Here is a 19421-nt window from a genome sequence, read left to right on the forward strand (position 1 = left end):
TGTGCCTGGTCAGAAGGCCCAGTCACAGTGCAGGCTCCAGGGGACAGCAGGGCTGCCTGAGCCTCACAGACACTTAAGGTCCTGGCCTTCTCCACCGGACAGATAGAAGCACCACTGGGGTGTGAGCACAGGAGTGACCAGTCGTGTGGCCAGTTGCCCCACTGGAACCCACCTGCCTTCTCCTGCCCCCTGGGCAGACGAGACCAGTAGAGGCCTGCCTTCTCCAGTGATCATTTGCCTCTTGCCTGGAGGTGTCTGTCCTAATGGGCTGAGTGTTTGCAGAGACAGCTCCCAGCAGTGGGGGTGAGGTGGGGAGGTGCGATGTCAGGCCCTGGCCCTCCCTGCTGGGATGCACGGTCCAAATAAGCCCTTATCCCGGAGAGGGGTGTGGCTGCCAGAACTGGAAACAAAGGAGAGTAAGCAATCAGAAGGCGGCAGCTTGCTGCGCTGAGCAGGGTGAAGCAGTTTTCGCTCAGAGGAAAAACAGGGGAGCTAGCAGCCGCCAAGCTGCTGTTGTGTACTCCCCTGCCCAGCCCCGCCCAGGGCTCCCGTAGCAGGGAGGGTCTGGCTGGGGCGAGGCTGCCTGCCTGAGGACGGCTTCTGGGGGCGTGGGCTGCAGAGCCTGGCCCCTGTGCTTGCACAGCTGTGATCCCCAAGCAGGCAGGGCCGTTTTGGAAGCCATCCCCAGCCTCGCAAGGCCTGAGCAAGACGGCACAGCTCTGGTTTTGGTGAAGCTCCAGATGGTGCCTCTCTTCGCCTAGAACCTTCTCTCTCTCTCCCTGCCTTCTGTCTCCCTTCCTAAAGGGATCAGACACGGGGCCGGGAAGCCCTGGCCCCCTTCCAGGAGCCGAGGCCCTAGGCCTGTCTCCTAGCCCTCAGCCCAGCTGCTCTTGTGGGCTGTCTAAGCCTGTGGCCAGCTGAGATGCTGAGCAGGTGTCTGCGGGTGAGTCAGGGAGAGGAAGCCAGGTGTGCCGGGCAAGGCTGGGCTACAGCAGGGAGCTGGGCTGGGGGCTCCAGCTTAAGCCCTTTGGGCCAGCCTACACCTAAAAGCCTATGCCTGCTACATCTAAAAAGATGTGAACCCCACTGGCTCTGTTCCTTCAGTCTGCATCCGCCCTTTCCCAGAGTTGCAGGAGGACCCAGAGATGCAGGGGCCCACATACTGCTCGCTTTTGTCCTGACCACAACTTAGCTCCAGGGCAGCTGAACGGTCCTTGCTGGGGCTGAACCCAGGCTGCCCAAACCAGGGGCAGGGGCTGGGCCAGGAGGAGTGACTCACTGCAGAGACCTGGACTCTGTAGGCCCTGTTCCTGGGAGGGGTGGGGGCACTCCCATTTTTGTTCAGAGAGGGTAAGCAGTTTACTTGGGGAGGGAAGGGCGGCCAGCAGATGAAGGGACGTATCAACCATATGCAGTGTGCGGACCTTGTGGGGAATCCCCATTCCAACAACACAACTGGTAAGGACATTTTTGAGACAATCAGGGAAACCCGAACATGGTGTTAGATCATATAAGGAATTCTTGGTGATTTTGCTGGGCCTGAGAATGATACTGTGACCATGCTGGGGAAAGAAATCCTTATCCTTTTTGGTGAGAAGCTCTTTATGGGTAAAATGATACAGTGTTTGGATTTGCTTTAAAATCCCCTGGAAGGAAAAGGGCGGGGGCGGAGAAATGGGGGCAGGCAGAGTGATGGGGAGCGAGCGCAGCCGTCATGAGAGGGGGCGGGTGGTACGGAGGCTCTGCTCCTCCAGAAGCCTCTCCAAGCCCACAGCAAGTTCAGTGGGGAGAGGGACCTGAGCAGCAGCCGGGGGTGGGAAGGGTCTGGCCCTCTCTGCTGGCCTTCGTTCTTCCAGGCCTGAGTGCTCCCTCCAGGAAGTGGGTCAAACCCCCAACCTAGAGAGACCTTCTGAGTTCACTCCTTTAAAGGAAGCCTCAGCCTGTGCCAGACGCCATGTGCATGCGTGACTCTCCTGTCCTGGGAAGGAGATGTGTGGTTGTCTCCATTTTGTAGATAGGACACTCAGGCTCCAAGAGGCCACGCAGCATGCCGGTGAGAGGGGGATCCTGGTCGTGGAAGCTGGTGGTCGGCCTCCAGAGCCCATGCTCTGATCTGGTGCCGGCCGGGTCCCCAGGCGTCCCAAGCACCCTCTGTGTGACGGCCTCTCTTCTCCTTCCCAGCTGTCTTCGCTCAGCCAGCTCCTGAGCCTCATGAGGCCATCATCCCTGAGGCAGTACCTGGGCTCTGAGACCTTGCCACCCTGCCAGGAGCACCAGCCAAAGGCCAGTGCTGAGCTAGACCACAAGGTGAGCACCCAGCGACTGCCCGCCTCAGCCAGGGTGCGGCAGCCCCAGGTAGCGGGGAAGGCAGGGCCGGCCACGCTGCACGGCCTGGAGGGCCTTATTGCTGCCGGTCCTCCTAAAACCCCAGGGCCTTAAAATTCCAGCAGGCCGCCTCCCTCTGGTGAGAGGAGGTGCTCGCCGTCCCTGCAGAGCCTGTAATTAACGCGCTTGCCCGTGCCCCTCACGGAGGCGCAGTGGGGCGCTGTGTGCATGGGCATGTGCGTCCCCCTGGCCCTGCTCTGGGGTTCTGCTGCATCCTTTATGGTCCATACAGATGTGTGAGCGTGGGGTGCTCCGTGAGTCGTACAGCACAGTCTAGAGAGGATGCGGGAGCTGAAATGCTCGTGAGGGAAGTGGAGCTGGGCACCTCCTCCCTGTTCCTTGACGTGGCTGCCACTGAGGCTGAGTCCTTGGCCTTTCCCCCAATTCTTCCTTTTTTCTTTTCCCAAGATTTTATTTATTTACTTGAGAGAGAGGGAGAGCACAAGCAGGCAGAGGAGCAGAGGGAGAAGAAGAAGCAGACTCCCCACTGAGCAGGCAGCCTGATGGGGGCTTGATCCCTAGACCCTGAGATCATGACCTGAGCTGAAAGCAGATGCTTAACTGACTGAGCCACCCAGGCACCCCTCCCCAGTTCCTCCTAATTGACTTTCCCGACATTGCCCAGCTCTCCCAAAAGCCCAGTTTTGGTGGGAGTCAGGGGCAAAGAGGTACCCCCGAGCCTGCAGGTGGTGCGGTTTGGAATGGGGAGGCCTGTGGACCCTGGGGGTGAAGGTCAAGCAGGGGCAGTGGTGTAGGATGTAGGGGCTTCAAAGTGGGAGCCCTGAGTTTAGCTCTGGGAGGAGGGGAGAGTGGGGGGAGGGGTGTAGGTCTCAGGGAGCTCCCCACTCCCTGGGGCCTCCAGGATGAGGAATGGAGATAGAGATCTTTCTAATTTAGGAAAGTAGTAATTCCAAAAGCTCACTTGGAGGTTGGATGTTGACGATCCAGAAGTCCACCCTTTGGGCATTGCTCTGCAAATCAGATGAATGAATTAATTTACTTAATGAACACAAATGAACCATTAAGAAGATATGATAATCCCAGGTGGATGCGCCTCTTCTGGAACGCGTAGGTAAGGTTATCTTGGAGTTGTGCCTAATATTCGTGCATTTACGAGACTGCCGCCTGCCTCCCCGAAGAGCCTGAGCGGTGTGCATGCCCCGTTCTCGTCTCCCACTGATTTCCTGGGAAAGGAGCTGGTTGCAGAGGCTGTGTGGATGTTCCAGGGCCTTTAGAAAGGAGGTGGGGTTGGCCCGTGGGCGGAAAGGGTCTGTCTGAGCAGGACACAGGTGGGCAGGCCCCCGGCTGGGCTGAGGGAAGGACAAAGGAGACAGAAAGAAGGGGAGTGGTGGCAGAAGAGAGGCTTGTATCCGATGTGCCTAGTCAAGAGTGTGCACTTCAAACACTTGGGAGGCTACTCCTGTGACCTCACCCAGCAGAGCTGCGACCGCCAGGCCGGAGGCCTCCACTCGGCTCCTTGCTTTTAGAAACCCATCTGAGAGCAAATGTCTGTTCCACAACCAGGGAAGAAGAGGAGTAAGTGGCCCGAGGGTGTCCTTTATTTTGAGCACTGTTCTCCTGCCTGTAAAGGAAGCTGTGTCCCCCTGGTCAGCTACCATATTGGAAATGACCCATGTGGCCTGGAAACACGGAGGGTTCAGTGTGTCTTGGCAGGGTGTCCCGAAAGCGGAGGGTGTGGACCCCGCCCAGGGCAGTGAAGGGGCACGTGAGGCCACGGCAGTTCTCCAAGGCCTTTGCTGCCCCTCCCGCCCACCTAGGATTGGTCCCTGCCTGACCGGGAGGTAGCCGGGAGCAGAGGAAGGAAAGGGCACTGGTCCAGGGAAGGGGAGGAGGTGGGGCTGGTGCAGACATGGGGGTCTGCACAGCAATGGGAAGCTTTCTGTCCCCCTGTATGGGTGCTGACCAGGAAGGGCCAGGTGGGGCAGGTGCCGGGCTCCCACAGCCTAGCCCTGCTCCCACCTTGGCCAACTGACTCCTCATTAGGCCCGAGCGTGTTTCATCTTCAAAGGTTGATCTCAGGCTACTCACCAGCCAAAAAGAGCAGCGGCGTCAGCCGCCCTGTTTTACAGGGAGTGGTGGTCTGGGCCTGGCCTGAGCCTTTCATCCCTAGGGCTCAGAGTCTTTGCTTTCCTTCTCTCCAGGGGCTGTGGGGAAACTAAGGCCAGAGTGAGCTTGGCCCGAGGCAACCTGGCCTGAAGGAAATAGGGCTTTCCCAGGCCTTGGGGTGGCCGTGCTGAGCCCCATTCGCCAGGCTGTGCTCACCCCTGTCTGGGAGATTTCCTGTGAGACGCTGGGTGACAGCCCTCCTCCAGCCCTGCAGATAAACACTTCTGCCAGGCTCCCCTCCCCCTGCTCTCCCCACCTCCTCCTTTGCCCCAGGGAGAGGAGGGGGGGCTTGGCCCAGTCTCCTCCCTCTCCTAGGAAGCTCCCAGCCTTCTTTCCCTCCCTGGCCTGCCCTCCCTTGGGGCTGCATGAGCTGCTGTCTGGTGCCTAGGGCTTGACTCTCTCTCCCCACTGATCCTGGGCTTTGCCGTTGACCCTTTACTACTGGGTCTCCCCAGCTAGACCATGGGCATAGGGGGAGGCCTCACCACAACCCTGGTGTATCAGGCCCTAGATGAGTGAATGAACGAACAAACAAATGAACGTGATTTGAGTCCCTCTCTCCCTCTCCGAAGTCTCTTCCACCCCTTTCGGGCCGTCCACTCTCCTACCCCGTTTCCAGAACCCTCTCCCTCTGCATGCCCTCTGACCAGCCCCTACGTGTCAGCCCCCTTGTCTCTGAAAGTCCTTGTTTCACGGAGGCCACGAGGGTTCACAGCCGGCACTTCTTGTGGTGGAGGTCCTTGACTTCAGAAGCCTTACCTGCTCATCAGAGAACCAATCACAGCACATTGTTTGTAATGATAAACTGGTGGGATTCCTGCCTGGGAAAGCTAACCATCAAGACCAACAAAAGTCTTGGCAGCCTTGCAGGGGGGCTGGAGGGGAGGCCGCGGGGGGCTCCTGGACTGGCCGTGTGTCCGCACTGGACAGAGTATGAAGCGCCCTAGCGCATCATGGCAGTTTGTTGTGGAGTCCAACACTCCGCTTCCTAGAGAGACGAGAACATTTGCAGCGTTTTCAAGTGCTTTTGATAAAGAAATGGTTGCTCAGCCCCTCGGTGGTTTATCGGGGGCCCTATGCTTGCCTGGTTTGAGCGGGGCTCTCCCGGAGGAGGTAAGCATCTAAGTCAGAGTGAGGCGCAGGGGTCCGAGACAGCGCCTCGAGAAGGAGGCAGGTGCGCGTTCAGCGGAGGGAGGTGGACAGGATGTTTTCATGCAGAGTCGGCTTCCCAGTGCTTCCCTGGGGTCGTTGGATCCGATTCTGTAAGAGACCAGCGCGGCCCCAGGCCCCTGCGTGAGCCTGTCTTTGGACCGCTTTGCCGACAAACATGTAACTGGACGCAGGTTGCTACTGTCTCCTCAAAGCGCCCTTCTCAGCCTTCCAACCCAGCCAGGAGTTTCCTTTTCGCCGCCTCGTGTGAACCGTCTTGGGCCAGATTTTGTCTGGCTGCATTCTGCCCAATCTCAGTCCTTTATTGAGATTCTTGATGTTTTGGTCTCGTTAGACCCGCCATTGCACGTTCTGTTTCTATTGACCACACTCTCCTGTTGTTACTTGCTTTTCCTCGGGCCTTTTGCTATAGTGAAGGAACTTCTTTGTTTCATGTTTTTCCCCCTGGGGATCTGGAAGGCCTACCGAACCAGGATCATTATGGTGGGATGGAAGTTTTTCCCAGTTTGGTTAAATCTGGGAAGTTGGAGGAAGTTAAGTGTCGTGTGGGAAGAAAATGGAGGTCCACAAGGGGGGGAGTCCCAGAGTTGGGGCTGCACTGAGGCCCCAGGAGCTGGGTTCCTGTCCCCTTGTCTTCCGGGGCATGTCCTCCGCACAACCTGGTAAGCGTCCTCACGGCACGGGCGGCGTGGGGCCCCCTGAGGGCTCTGCATCTGGGATGGTCTGCGCCCCCCAGGGGCCAGCTGCAGGAGACCCCCAGTACCCAGACCGAGCCTGGGGACGGCGGGTGGCTCCCGTCACCGGGCATATGGCATACTGTCCGGCTCCATGCTTCCAAGCTTGGGGGTGGCTTGTGTGTCAGAGAAGCATGTGCACGTGTGTGTGTGTGTGTGTGTGTGTGTGTGTGTGTGTGTGTGAGGAGTCGATGCGGGGGCGACTCCAGCTCTGCCCTGCTGCACAGACTCCCTTGCGCCTCACTCCTGGGGCTCCGCACATCTTCTGCAGAGGGTGTGGGCCTGCCGCACGCGCACATGTGTCTGTGTATGTGTGTGCACGTGTGTCTGGAAGCATGCGTGTGTGTCTGTGTGCATGAGTGTTGTGTGCATCTCTGTATATCTTCGTGGTGTGCCCTCATGTTAATAGAGTTGACAAACAAGTCTGACAGCTTTTGCTCCTGCCCTGGCTGCAGCTGGCCTGCCCCTGCGTCTGGTGACCCTGCCAAGAGCCACTGGAGCGGGGTGTGGTTTGGGAGGTTGTGGGGAGTGGGCAGGGAGGGTGCCCCTAGGCCCTGGCAGCTCTGTGCCTGCCTCTGCACTCTCCCACTGGCACTCGACACCAGCAAAGGGAACGTCCTCCCTCAGGCTTGGCTGGAGCGCAGGCCCCTGGCCCTGTGTCCTCCAGAAGCCCAGGAGGAGTGGGGGCCTGTCCCTCTCCCTGTACCCTCTGCCGTCTCACCTGCAAGGGCCTGTCCTTATTTCCTACCCCCTCTCCCTGCAGCTTAGGGAGAGTCCTGCCCACAGGGCTGGACACCTGGGTCAGGGCAAGATTAGATGGGTTGGGAAGACACGAACTGGCTTGGAGAAACAGAAAACAGATATTCAGGAACCCCGGGTTCCTCCTCGCCTGGTTTGTGTTGGGTTCCTCCTTCCTTCCTCCAAATGGGGAACATCAAACATCTTTTGAAATAAACCTCAAAGAGATGGCCTCTGGGAAGCTGACCCCAGGGGAGATCCATGCACCAGCCCTGGGTCACACCCACCGAAGAGGCTGCCAAGCCTCTTCAGAATGGGTACTTGTGAGCAGCTGAAGGCCACGTGGGGCCCAGGCCCGACCAGCTTTGTCTGGATCCCAGGAACTCTGGCTTCTTTGTAGGGCTTGAAGTGACAGAGTGAAGCCGGGGAGGGCAGGCATGGATTCTTTAGGCAGCTTCTGAGCCTGCTCTCTGTCCCAGGCCCAGTCCTCCTGGGACTCTTGGGGATACCTCCCCCAGGCACAGCCCTTGCTCCATGCAGGGTGACTCACCTGACATGAACACTGGCTGGCCTGACACTCTGCTCCATGCCTTCCTCTTTGGAGTCCTCCTGGACAACCCTGTGATTGTCTTCCTCCCATTCTTACTTAGGGAAAGGCAATCCTAAGTGTCTGTCACATCACGTCCGATCCGTCTGTGGGCCCTACCTCATCCCCGCAGCTTTTCTCCCACAAGTCAAACCACACCACAGTGGACATCTTTCCCAGACATCATGGGAAATGTGAGATGTCAAGCCTCCATTCTCTTTGCTCCTGCTGTTCCTTCTTCCTGGCAATGCCTGGCCTGTCTCCCCTTTCCTTGGATTCCCATGGTCATTACAGTCTGTTCACTTGACCTACGGCCTGTCCACACGTTGCTTCACACACCTAAACAGAGTCATCTTTGAGGGTCAGGTCCAGAGTCTGTCTCAGCAGCATCCCACTGTTCCCAGGGGTGCGCTGGCAGGTACAGCCTTTGGGAGGGACCCTTGCCTACCTCCCCTGCACCCAGCCCCTCCTACCTTGTCTCTTCTCCCAGGCTGTACCTTCTCAGGGACAGTGCCTTCTAAGTGCTGCTTCTAAGCAGCCTGGGCTCAGCTCCCACCACGCACCTACGGAGGACCAGGAACGGTGTGTGAGGTCCCTCACTCGCTTCCCTGGTTGGAGGAGCAGTTGCCAGGCAAGCCATGGCCTTCTCAACTGCTCTTCTCTTCACTGCCTTTTCTGTCCCTTCTCCTCCGTCTTTGCCAGGACTTTGTAGTAACAGAAACACAGACACACATCCTGGAAGGTTCTAGAATAGCCCATCAGGCTCAGCTGGACCAGGAGCTGAGCAGTGGCATGAAACCTCAGTGTTTTGCTCTCTGCATCTCTCAGCTCTGCCCTTTGGTGCATCAGGTAGGCTTTCCCGGCTGGTCCTGAGAAACTGTAGGCTTATGTCCTTCCCTTAGCAGCCCTAGCCAGGGGGAAAGAAAGAGCTTCTATTCTAGAGTCCTAACCAGAATCCCAGAGTTGAGTCTCATTGGCTTGGCTTGGGTGGTATGCTCATCTGTAAGCCCAGGCATACAGTGGCCGGCCCAGGGTCACAAGTCTTCCCCCAGAGTCAGGGCTGACGTCACCACTGTGGAGTATAGGGAATCGGAGGCTGGGACACTCTGACAAAGGAGAGGCAGGATCCCAGGTACCCAAAAACCTCAGATGCCCATAGCCTGGTCTGCAGTAGGCAATGGCCCTACTCTGCAATATCTGTGGGAAGTATAAGGACTCACTGCTTTTCAGGGTCCTCCCATGCCAGCACACCAGGAGACAGTTCAGGGAGTGAGAAAGTTAAGAAAGAGAAGAGAAGAAGCCATTGCTTTTGAGGAAATGGCTTTTGAGGAAGCCACTACTCTCCACCGGCTCTCCAGCCCCTGGAGGATGCCTGGCTGGTTTCAGTGACTCTGTCCAGCACCGGCACCCACACACTGACGTGCTCTCGCATAGCCCCTCCTAAATTCACAAACATTTGCCCTGAGAATCTGGTCCCTCTCTGGGTAGTCGGCAAAGCTGGGTTTCCGGTCTAGATCCCCCCTGGGGTCAGGGTCTCTAGTCCCAGCTGGAGGAGCAGGAAGAGCCAGCCAGTCCCTGCTTGTCATCTCCCCTACCCCCCACGGGCAGCAGGAAGCCAGAAAGGAAGGGTGGGCTGGGTGGGAGCACTCTAGCAAAGGTTTGCCTACAGCCCTTCATTCCTCCCACCAGCAGACACAGGAATGGGTCAGATGCTCTGAGATAACCTCCCTGCAGCAGATCCACAGAACGAAAACCCCTCAGCCTTCCTGCCTTTGTCCCAGCTCCTTCTCTTTCCTACCCCCACCCCACTGTGCCAGGGGCTCCTCGTTCCCTCTTCATCCTCAGTTGCAAGAGCAGGGGCCACGGCTGCGCAGCGGCCAGTCCCAAGTTTGGGATAAAGCCTAAAAGAGAATCCTTTGTCTGTCTGGAGTGCAGGGTCTGGAGTCTCTGGACTCACTGTGTCTCGGCATCAGGAAGCGTGGGTGCGGGGCTCACCTTCTGCGGGATGGGAGCAGGCGGGCCCGTGCTAGGCCTCTGAGGTCCCTCAGCAGGCTCAGTAGACACTACCTCCCTGGCTGCCCAGCTGGGACCCGAGAGCCAACTTTCCAGGCAGCGGCTGAGCCAGAAGTCCTGTTCCTATGCAGACTCTGCCAGCCTGTCTCCCATAACCCTTGACTGGCCTTGTCCCTGCTCCATGTTCACAGCTCCACCCACCCCTGTGCTCAAACAGGCACTTTCATTTACAGAATTAAGTGTCTGGCCTTGTAAGCCGGAGGGTAAGTGTGGCAGGCCCTGCCTGTGAATCTGCTCTCCGGCCTCCGTGCTCTGTGCCTTCAGGGACCCTGGGCTAGGGAGAGGCGTTGTGTCACCATCTCATTTCCTAATTATCGGTCATGCAACCTTGTCATCTCCTTCTTGCAAGGACTTACGACCGATGACCATCCTGGTCAGTCTCTTCCGAACTCAGCTTTCCTTTGGGCACAGCCCTCTGCTTGCGGCTTTAGAGCTGGCCCAAGCCAAGGTTAGGGAGTGACCTTGGAGCAGTAGCAGCAGGAGCAAGGGGAATAGGTCAGGCAATTTGCTTGTGGGCACAGGGAAGAAATAGCATCCTAGAGATGATGGCAGGTGCCACACTCCAGGACAGGTCCAGGCTGGGTTCACCCAGAAAAATGCATCCCCTCTCATCTTGTGTTCTGTGGACATACCAGCTGGACAAGGTCTGGCTCTCTCCACCAGACTGAGGCTCTTGGCCTGGGGCCTCCAAGTAGCCCTGCCTCAGGATTGCTCATTACTAATTATTGTTGTTATTTGCCCATCCTGTGGTAGAGTACTGAGACCATGCCCTTGGGGCTCAGGCTTGGGGCCCCACTCCCCACCCTGGGGGCACAGCCTTACCCTCTCTCTGTCCTGCCGCGAATAGGCCCTTGGGCCCCTGCTGTACAGTGCAAAGGGAGATTGTTCCTCCTGAAAGAGGGTGTCTCCAGTTGAATCCCCTTTATAGAAAATACACACACACACACACACACGCACGCACGCACGCACACACAGAACTTGTTCAGCCTTAGGGAGAGCGTACAGACATCTGCCTCAGACCTAACCCTTATTGGAGATGGTCGTGCCATCAGTGGACCTCTCCAAGCTCAGCTTCCACATCTGCTCAAAATGAGAATCATGAGGCCTCTCTGGGAGCCCTGCTGGGTCGGGGCACTGGGAAGTGATGCTGTAGGGCTAAATTTAATTTAAAAAGAAGAAAAGAAAAGAGAAAGAATTTGTAGAGACCTAGCTTAGCCTTGGGTCTGAAATGTGCCAGGGTAGACAGACCAGTGCTGCTCCCGTCTCTCCCAGACTAGATTGGTTCTAGAGTTGACCCTCAGCATGTGTGTGTGTTTATCTGTGTCCCACAGAAACAAAAACCCACGTGAGGCAGTGATGGGACGCGTGCAGAATTCTTCCCCCGGGGTCCATCATCAGGCACTCTGGACAGGGCTGAGAGCAGCCCAGCCAGACTGTGATTGAATGCAGGTCCCCCCCACCCCGGCAGTCCCCCCACCCCGCCCCAGGGCCTGTGGGCATGGAGAGGTGAAAGCAAAGGAGGCTGCCCTGGGGTCCTGGCATCCCAGGCAGGGAGCTGGCACCTGTAGGCTTTCAGGGCCAGCATCGTGAGCAGAAGCCCCTTGGCCCCAGCAGCCAGGCTGGGAAGGCCGTGTCCTTTGGGTGAGTCTCGGTTTTCCCCAGCAGGTGTTCCTGAGTCAGCCTTTGCGCCCCCCCCCCCAGACCCTCCCCCAGCAGCTGCCCCAGAGCCTGGCCGAACTTGCTCCCAGATGCCCACCCAGCCTGGCAGCTTCCAGGGAGAGGGCTTGGTTTGGAAACTGGCCTGGGGCAAGCCTGGATTCTTGGTCCTGACCTGAGGTGGAGGCAAGTGACTTCCTGGGAGATCCTCTGCCTCCTCCTTTTCTCGTGGAAATAACCCAGGCCACAGCCTGCTCCCTTGGCATTAGCTAGAGGGGAATTTTCTAAAGGGTGAAGTGTCTGGGAAATGTTCACCCTTTTTCCCTTCTGTCTTATGACGAAAGTGCTGCAAACAGAGCCTTGGCTGGTGGTTCCTGGGGTCAGAACTGACTAGGCCAGGAAAAGGAGACACGGACCTTCCCCTCCTCCTCCCCGCCTCAGAGGGTGACAAGCCCTATCTCTCATCCTTGTCGTCCTTCCCCAGGGGGAGGGCAGGGCTTTAAGGCTCTAGAGCCAGGAAGGAGGCATCCAGCACAGAACTTCCCAGAACAGTTGGCCTGCCACACTCTGGGGAGAGACCCAGAAAATGAGAGCTTCAGGCCTTGCTGGTGGGGGACGGTCTCGTCTTGTCAGCATTGGGTCCAGGCACGTCCCACTCCTCGCCCTCGGCCTCAGACTCTGCCTTTCCCCAAGTTGTTGACTGAGGTGTCCTGGGCTGCGTTTTCCGCAGGGTCTTCCCAGGCCTCCGCTGACACCCAGTAGGGGGAGAGTTGGGCAGCCTGGGCTGGTAGGGGCCCATTTCTCAGATAAGATCCTGAAGGCCTGAGAAGCTTAGCACCCCCCCCCAACCCTAAGGAGTGTCTCTGCACTGCCCTTTAACCCTGAAGCTACCCTGACTTCTACCCCCTTCTAACACACATGACCCTAGGGACTTGGAAGCTGCCTCAGGCTGAGGAAAGGGCCACCTTGCTCTTCCAGCTGTGGAGGAAATAGGAGCAGGCAGGGGGCTTGGGCCTCTCCTTCTACCAGCCCCACTGCTACATGGCCCCTGCCCAGCTTCCCTTCCTCGTCTTGAAAGGGAAGACAGGGCCCCGTGCCTCTGTGGTGCCAGCCAGGACAGGAACGGGCTTGCTGAGTTCAGGAGCCGGCCACAGCGCGACCGGAGCAGGAAACGCAGCTCCCACGACCTGGCTGTTTACTTTGTGTCCCCCAGGAATGGCCGACTCTCCCCACTGCTGCTGGTGCTCTGGGCCTGCCTCTCAGAGGAAGGAGGCTGGGGTACAGCCCCCTCCTAGCCAGAGCCCCAGGTTCAGCTAATGTCTGCGTCTCAGACCTTCACAAAACAGGACAAGGGAGAAGAGTCTGGGCGAGGGTGGGGTTCAGAAGAAGCCTTGCGTGCACCCAGTGCCTCCGTCTGTCGGGTTGTCTGGATGAGATTAAATGTTCTCTTACCTCTCCTCAACGCTGGGCCGTGGGTCTAGGGGAAGGGAGAGGACCACGTGGGCTGGGCGCTTCCCACGCAGTATGAAACCTTTTTTTCCCCCAAAAGTACTACTGTAAAGACTGCTGTCTTCGTGGGGATTTCCGTGCACAGGTGGAACTATACCCCGTAAATTGGATCAAAGTCTTCCTTAAAGGGCCTCCCCTCACTTAGGCCAGACTCCAGGGATCACCCTTGAGGGCAAGGGGAAAAAAATGCCCTCAGCCTTCCTTGGAGGTAGTGGGCAAGGTTTTCTTCCCCCTTGGGGAAATAGAGCTGATAACATACGGCTCACAGGGATTATCCTCAGAACTCCCATTTCCTTCTTGCTATTCCTGCCCCTTCCCCCCAAAAACACATTCAGAATAGTTGCCCTGGGATTTTCCCCCTGGATTCAATGATGGGAATCAGCGTTAAGAATGAAGTTGTGAAACCCGCACTCGCACACTCCCTAGTCCCTAGTCCTGCGCTTTTTTTTCCGTAAATCCCCACTGCACATATTTTCCTCCAGGGCATTCCGCAGATCTTGGGCCCATCTTCACCACGCCTCCCACTTAGGAAGATAGATTCTGCCCTGGGGTGGGGGGGGGGGAGGGGGCAGGGGTGCCTGAGACCCCCAGGGACAGAGACTGGCCTCTGTACAAATCCCAGGGTGGCTCCGAGGTCCCTTTTAGCCCCGGGCTTTGTACACAGCACAGGGGCCTCTGAAATGCAAAGATCTCTCAGGCACCTCTCCCGGCCTTCCTCTGACCCACCAATGGCTCTGTGTCCCCCCTCCCTTGTCTTTGGCGGCTCCCACCGCACCACCTCTCCACCTCTCCACCTCTCCACCTCTCCACCTCTCTCTGGCCACTTGCTCAGTGCCCTCTCAGAGGGGCCTGGGTCCCAAGAGTGCCGTTCGTTCCTTTTCAGGGTCTTGTCTCTCTCTCTCTTGCCCCCACACCCACCCCAAACCCGAGAGGCTCAGTCAATTATAACTGGTATTGTCTCATTTAAAATTAACTTTACGGGGCACCTGGGTGGCTCAGTCATTAAGCATCTGCCTTCGGCTCAGGGTGTGATCCCAGTGTGCTGGGATCAAGCCCCACATCAGGCTCCTCTGCTGGAAGCCTGCTTCTTCCTCTCCCACTCCCCCTGCCTGTGTTTCCTCTCTCGCTGGCTGTCTCTCTCTCTGTCAAATAAATAAATAAAATCTTTTTTAAAAAATTAAAATTAAATTAAATTAACTTTAAAAAACTTTAACTGTATTCAGATTATACGAGTAAAGCACACACTGTAGAAAAATAAGCTTAGAAAAGATGATGTCCTACAGTCCTTTCGGTCAGAGACAGCCACATTTCCATTCTGGTGGTATTATCCTAACTGATGCCAGTGCCTCCTTCCGGGGGGATGGGGGACAACAATCTGTCCCCCACACCCCAGCCTCCCTGCTCAAGAGCCTTGAACGACCTCCACTGCCCATTGTCCAGGCCCTCTGGGGCCAGCCGGGTTCTCAGGGTGCCCCCCCCCCCCCGTTACAGCCCAGCCAGCTACCAGGTGGTCAGTCCCCCAGCGTGCCCTGCCTCTGTTTCCTGCATCAGCCCTAGGATCTGTCTGGTGTTGTAATCTTGGCCCTGCCCCCACCCCCACAGGGCCATTTTCACCTCAGATCCTACTGTTCCTTTGAGGCCTGGCTAGGCTTAGTCACTTCCTCCCCGAAGCCTTCTGAGCTGGATACCACCCCCTCCCTCACCAAAAACAAAACAAAACAAAACAAAACAAAACAAACAAACAAACAAAAAACCCTGGAAGGACCCTTTCTCTTTTTGGTCCATGGGGAAGATGAGATTCAATATTCGTTGACCAAATGACTGCCTTCCTGAAGTATCTTCTTCTAAGATCTACGTGTTTGTGGCTGTGTCTTAGTCAAGGAACAGTGTCTGGCACACAGGCCCGTGCCTGCTTTATGGGGGCGGTGGGGGCGGCATGAGCCTTTGCCAGGACTGCAGAATGAGGAGGAGTTCTGAACGCTGTGGCCCTCCTTAAGGCAAGGCCAGGCTGGGGAAGGGGAGCCTGGGGGAAGCCGCAGCTTGCCAGCAAGCCAGCTCACAGACAGACCAGCCCAGCTGCGGGACTCAGGCCGAGGCCGCTGCCGGGCCCGGCAGGTGCACCCGGCTCAGGAACCGGATCTTGCCCCACCTGGGGCAGCACTGCTTGGAGGCACACCGGTGGTCCCCTGGGCTTTCCACACTGCGTCTTCTCCCAGCCTGCGGGATGCAGTGGGGCCCAACCTGGCCAGACAGTGGGGTCAGGCCACCTGTGGGTCTCCGCTGTGGTGCTGAAGAGGAGGCTGGGTCCTGCGGGGGTGGGGGGTGGCTTCCCTTCTCAGGTATTTTGGGCTCAGGAAGACAGTACTCCATCGTACCATGTCTGATGCCCTCAAAAATGGGTTTGGCTTCTGCCCTAAGGAGGCTCCTGTGTCTGTGCAAAGCGGCTGCGGCTGTTTCTGGATGATACGCGCAGGGGAAGTAGGGGCACAGGAGAGTCTTGGGCTGGTTCTGAGCTCCAGCCCTGTGATTACCAGGCTTAAGCTCTGCTGGCCTTCTCTAGAGCTCGCCTCTCCCATCCCAGCTCAGCCTCAGAGCTAGTTATCTGCTACGGGCCCAACAGTGGGGGTGTTTCCGGCCACCCTCCCTATCTTAGACGTAGGAGTCTGAAGGGGACAAGGCAGCAGGCACCTCTGAGTGGAGGAGGGGCGTACCCACAGACAGGAGTGCAGAGTGCCAGGAGCAGGCTCTCTTTCACGGCTGAAGCCTTGCCTGTCTTTGAGGGTGCTCCCCTCCCCGTGCCTCGCTTTGTCTGGGTAGCAGGTAAGTGTCCCATAAAAGAAAGGGCACCGACAGAATCCAAGGGCCCCCTGGGATCCAACCATTCCCTGAGCAGATGGAATTGCCCTCTGTCCTGTCTATACCCCTCAGAATATCTAGGGGGCAAGAGCAAGGGTATGAGTTGGAGGGTAGGTGTGCAGAGGCTTAACTGAAGCCCTCTCCCGTCTGCCTCCCCTCTCTTCTCTGGCCTCTTTGGGTCAACACGGTTTGACTGTCCACACAGGGCTGCACATGTGTCTGTGCAAGGGGGTGTCCTGCCGAGGAACCAGCTGGGCACCCGGGGGCCATGTCCCCCCTTAGAGAATAGTGGCACCTGGCATGGGTGCCTCAGGGAACACAGCGGGACCACAGACACTGCGCAGAGGTGAGAGTGGACGAGCCCCTCTGGGCAGCAGGCTTTCTCAGCTGGGCCCCTGGAACAGGCCTGAGTGACAGGATGGGTTTCTGGGTGGCAGAGGTTTCTTCTTGTTCTGAACGAAGGGAGGACAGATATCCATCAGAGGGAGGGCTCTGAGTGGGGGGGGTCCATAGCCCTCCATAAGGACACCTCCCTAGAAACTGTGGCTGGAAGCCCAGCGGTGGCCCGAGTCCCTGTCCCCAGGCCGCTGGGCCTGTGAACACGGAGTCTGGAGGGGATGGACTTAGGGGAGCCTGTCTCTCTGTGTTCTCGCCAGGCCTGCTACCTGTGTCACAGCCTGCTGACGCTGGCCGGCGTGGTGGTCAGCTGCCAGGACATTACTCCAGACCAATGGGTGAGTCTCCCAAGAGGCTAAGACGGAGGCCAGGCCGCTGTCAGGAGCTGCAAAGAGTGGGAGGCTCTGAAAGAAGTGGGCCTAAGGGAGCCAGGCTCCCTCCTCCCAGTGTCCCACGAGGCATTCCCAAGGGATCCTGACCCGACCTCCCAGCGGCTGCCCTGTTCCTGTCCTCCCTTTCCTGCCCTACTTCTGAGCAGTCATTCAAATCCATGCCTCGCTTTCTCTGATTTCCTTCTCCCTCCTCCCCTCCTGCAGAGGGGCCTGGCCCATGTCACACCCTCTCCCACGTACCCCCCACCCCTGCAGGGAGAGCTGCAGCTGCTCTGCATGCAGTTGGACCGTCACATCAGCACCCACATCCGGGAGAGCCCCCAGGCCATGCACCGGACCAGACTCAAGGACCTGGCGGCCCAGACCTACATCCGCTGGCAGGACCTGCTGGCACATTGCCAGCCCCAGGTGGCACCCCCTCTGGCCCCTAGACTTGGGAGGGGAGGGAAGTGATCAGGCAGGCTGACCAGAGCCCGCAGCATGTCCATTCCCACTGTAGCTACTGAGCTCCTGACTGGCACATGGGTGGGGAAGGCAGTGCAGGGGGGGGTGTGGCGATGCCTCGGAGGACCCAGTGCCCGGTGCAGGGGTGTAGTGAGGGGGAGACAGAGAAGCCAACTCCTGGCCAAATGCAAAGAAGAACTTTGCCCTAGAGAGGAGGAGCCGTGAGCAGTGCCAGGAAGGGGCGCGGGAGGCACAGCTGTCTCCCCGCCCCCCCCCCACTCATCTTGTAGGCCTGAGGCTGGCAGTCCTACTCTGCGGGGGGGAACACTCTCGGCTTGCCCTGGTCCCTCCAATTTCTAGAGCAACAATCTCCACGCCCCTGATTTTTTTCAGGCTGTCTTAGGGAATAATACACATAGCTAATACATATTGAACAAAGACCCACTTTCTCCAGAACTCAGATAACCCCCATGAGACAGGTACTGTTATCATCCCATTTCACAGATGAACAAGCTGACCAGAGTCACTGAGAGGCTAAATAGCTTGCCCCATCACGGAGGCAGCGTGGGAATGTCAGAACCAGGGCACAGACCCAGCCTGACGCCCAAGCCTGCAGACTTAGGCACAGTCCAACCCCTGCTCTGGCCGCCTCTCTTTCTGTCTCTGTCCCTCTGACAAGCCGCACCGGCTGCCTTGCGGGCTCTTCCCTCTCCTCGCCTCCCCCCCCACCCCGGCCCGTGATGGACACAGCCTGGGTCTGGTAAGCGGTTCTCCTCCCATCCTCCCAAGGCTCCTTGGTTCCCAACGTGTCTATCCTCTGACTTCTCTCCGCTCGTCCTTCCTCCTGTAACCTCTGACTTGGGGCTGACACATTGGCCACAGGCTGTGGCTTGGGTCTCAGATTTCGCAAGTCTCTGAGAAAGCTGGCGAGGGGACCTCACCCTCAATCCCCAAGGAACTAGATCGCACTGGTCTCTGGTGGGAAACAGCGTGTTTGCCATGAAAAGAAGGAAAAGTGATTCGTGGCCTGGCCAAGTCGGGGGGCAGGCCCCACCTTCCCGTCACACTGCCCTGGGCCTTGGAGCCGTGAGGCGAGGGAACCCAGACGGAGCACTCACGTGCTGCGCTCAAGAGGCCTGTTGACCTGCCGTGTCCTCTCCTGGACTGGGAGCCACGGGGCTCTTGTAACTCGGCACCCGGCATGACGAGGCCTGTCATGGATGGTGACGCTGGACAGGCAGCATCAGGACGGTGGGCACCACCCGGCCCGGGGCCATCACACTGTTTTCTTCGTGCCGCAGGCCCAGTACTTCAGCCCCTGGAAAGACTAAAGGAGCAGGGCACGGCTGGTCCCTGGCTCTTGGCTCTGGCAGGAAGCAAACGGGGCTCAGGAAAGGAGGAAGCGAAGAACAGAGGCCAGCGGAGGACCAGTGTGATGAAGCAAGAGCCTGCCTCCACACTGCCCCTGACCCCCACCAGGCAACGGATATGCTGTCTCCCTGCCCGGCCCACCCTCAGCCCTCCTTCCCTCCCAGCCTTCTCCTCTGCCCCAAGGCCTTTGTCTCCACTCTCTGGTTTCCCAGGGCCTCCTCCGCCCTCGCCACCCTCCTTCCTCTCTCTGTCACCACACTAAAGTCTTATTTCAGCATCGGTGGTTTAGCAGATTTCCTTCAATCCCTATCCTGGGCGCTCACGCCAGCGTCCAGTTTCCTGATGTCTCCGCTGGTGTGGGGCCGAGTTCCCACCTCGGACAGTCATGTGACCTGGTCCTCTTAGGCTCCACCCTCTGCCCCAGAAGGCTGTTTGTAAATCCTGAGGGAGGAGCAGTTATTCCTGTGGCCTGAGAGCTGTCAGAAACCCAGGGAGCAGGGATGGGGAACATTTGTTTGGCCCCGGTCTGGGACTAACCCTCCCTCCCCCACTCACTGCCCCCACTGGGGGCAATCCACAGAGTAAGCTGTAATTACACTTAATTCAGTTTATCACTGAGTTCTGAAATCAACTCCCCAGACTTAGAAGTGAGGGGGGGTGCCAAAAGACAGTTCTAGATACTGCTGTTGCTTTCCCTCAGCCTTACCCAGATCGGTTTTGTGGGTCCTGATTCTTAATGAAGTACGAGCTGTCTTTGACCTGACCCCCCCCCCCCCGGGGAAAGCAAGTGGGCCCTGGGTATCCCTGGGGAGATCCCTGGGTATCCCCATTCTCTGTCTACTTCTCCAACCCCAAGAATCCATTCTAACTCTGGGTTGGAAGAGGGTTTTTTTGCAGGGGCCATAAGAGGAGGAAGTAGCAGAGGGTGACCCCTACACTGTTGGCCCCACTCCTCAGCTCAAGCCAAGTGTCTGCTGATGGAGC

The 19421-nt window shown here is 57.9% G+C and overlaps 1 protein-coding gene across 1 annotated transcript in view; it reads left to right on the plus strand.

The window, feature by feature from the left end:
- The window catches only part of FAM178B (family with sequence similarity 178 member B), an 86604-nt gene extending 68078 nt beyond the window's left edge, over nucleotides 1-18526 (plus strand). Inside the window, exons 13-16 of the mRNA XM_087863340.1 lie at nucleotides 2182-2307; nucleotides 16491-16568; nucleotides 16878-17030; nucleotides 18368-18526. Coding sequence (XP_087719466.1) covers nucleotides 2182-2307; nucleotides 16491-16568; nucleotides 16878-17030; nucleotides 18368-18397 — 387 coding nt within the window. The 3' untranslated portion in view covers nucleotides 18398-18526. The remainder of the gene's footprint in view (nucleotides 1-2181; nucleotides 2308-16490; nucleotides 16569-16877; nucleotides 17031-18367) is intronic.
- The last annotated feature ends 895 nt before the right edge of the window (nucleotides 18527-19421 follow it).

The sequence above is a fragment of the Ursus americanus genome, chromosome 7 (genome assembly GCF_024610735.1).
Source record: "Ursus americanus isolate L20-20 chromosome 7, mUrsAme1.1.p, whole genome shotgun sequence".
Taxonomy (NCBI): Eukaryota; Metazoa; Chordata; class Mammalia; order Carnivora; family Ursidae; genus Ursus; species Ursus americanus.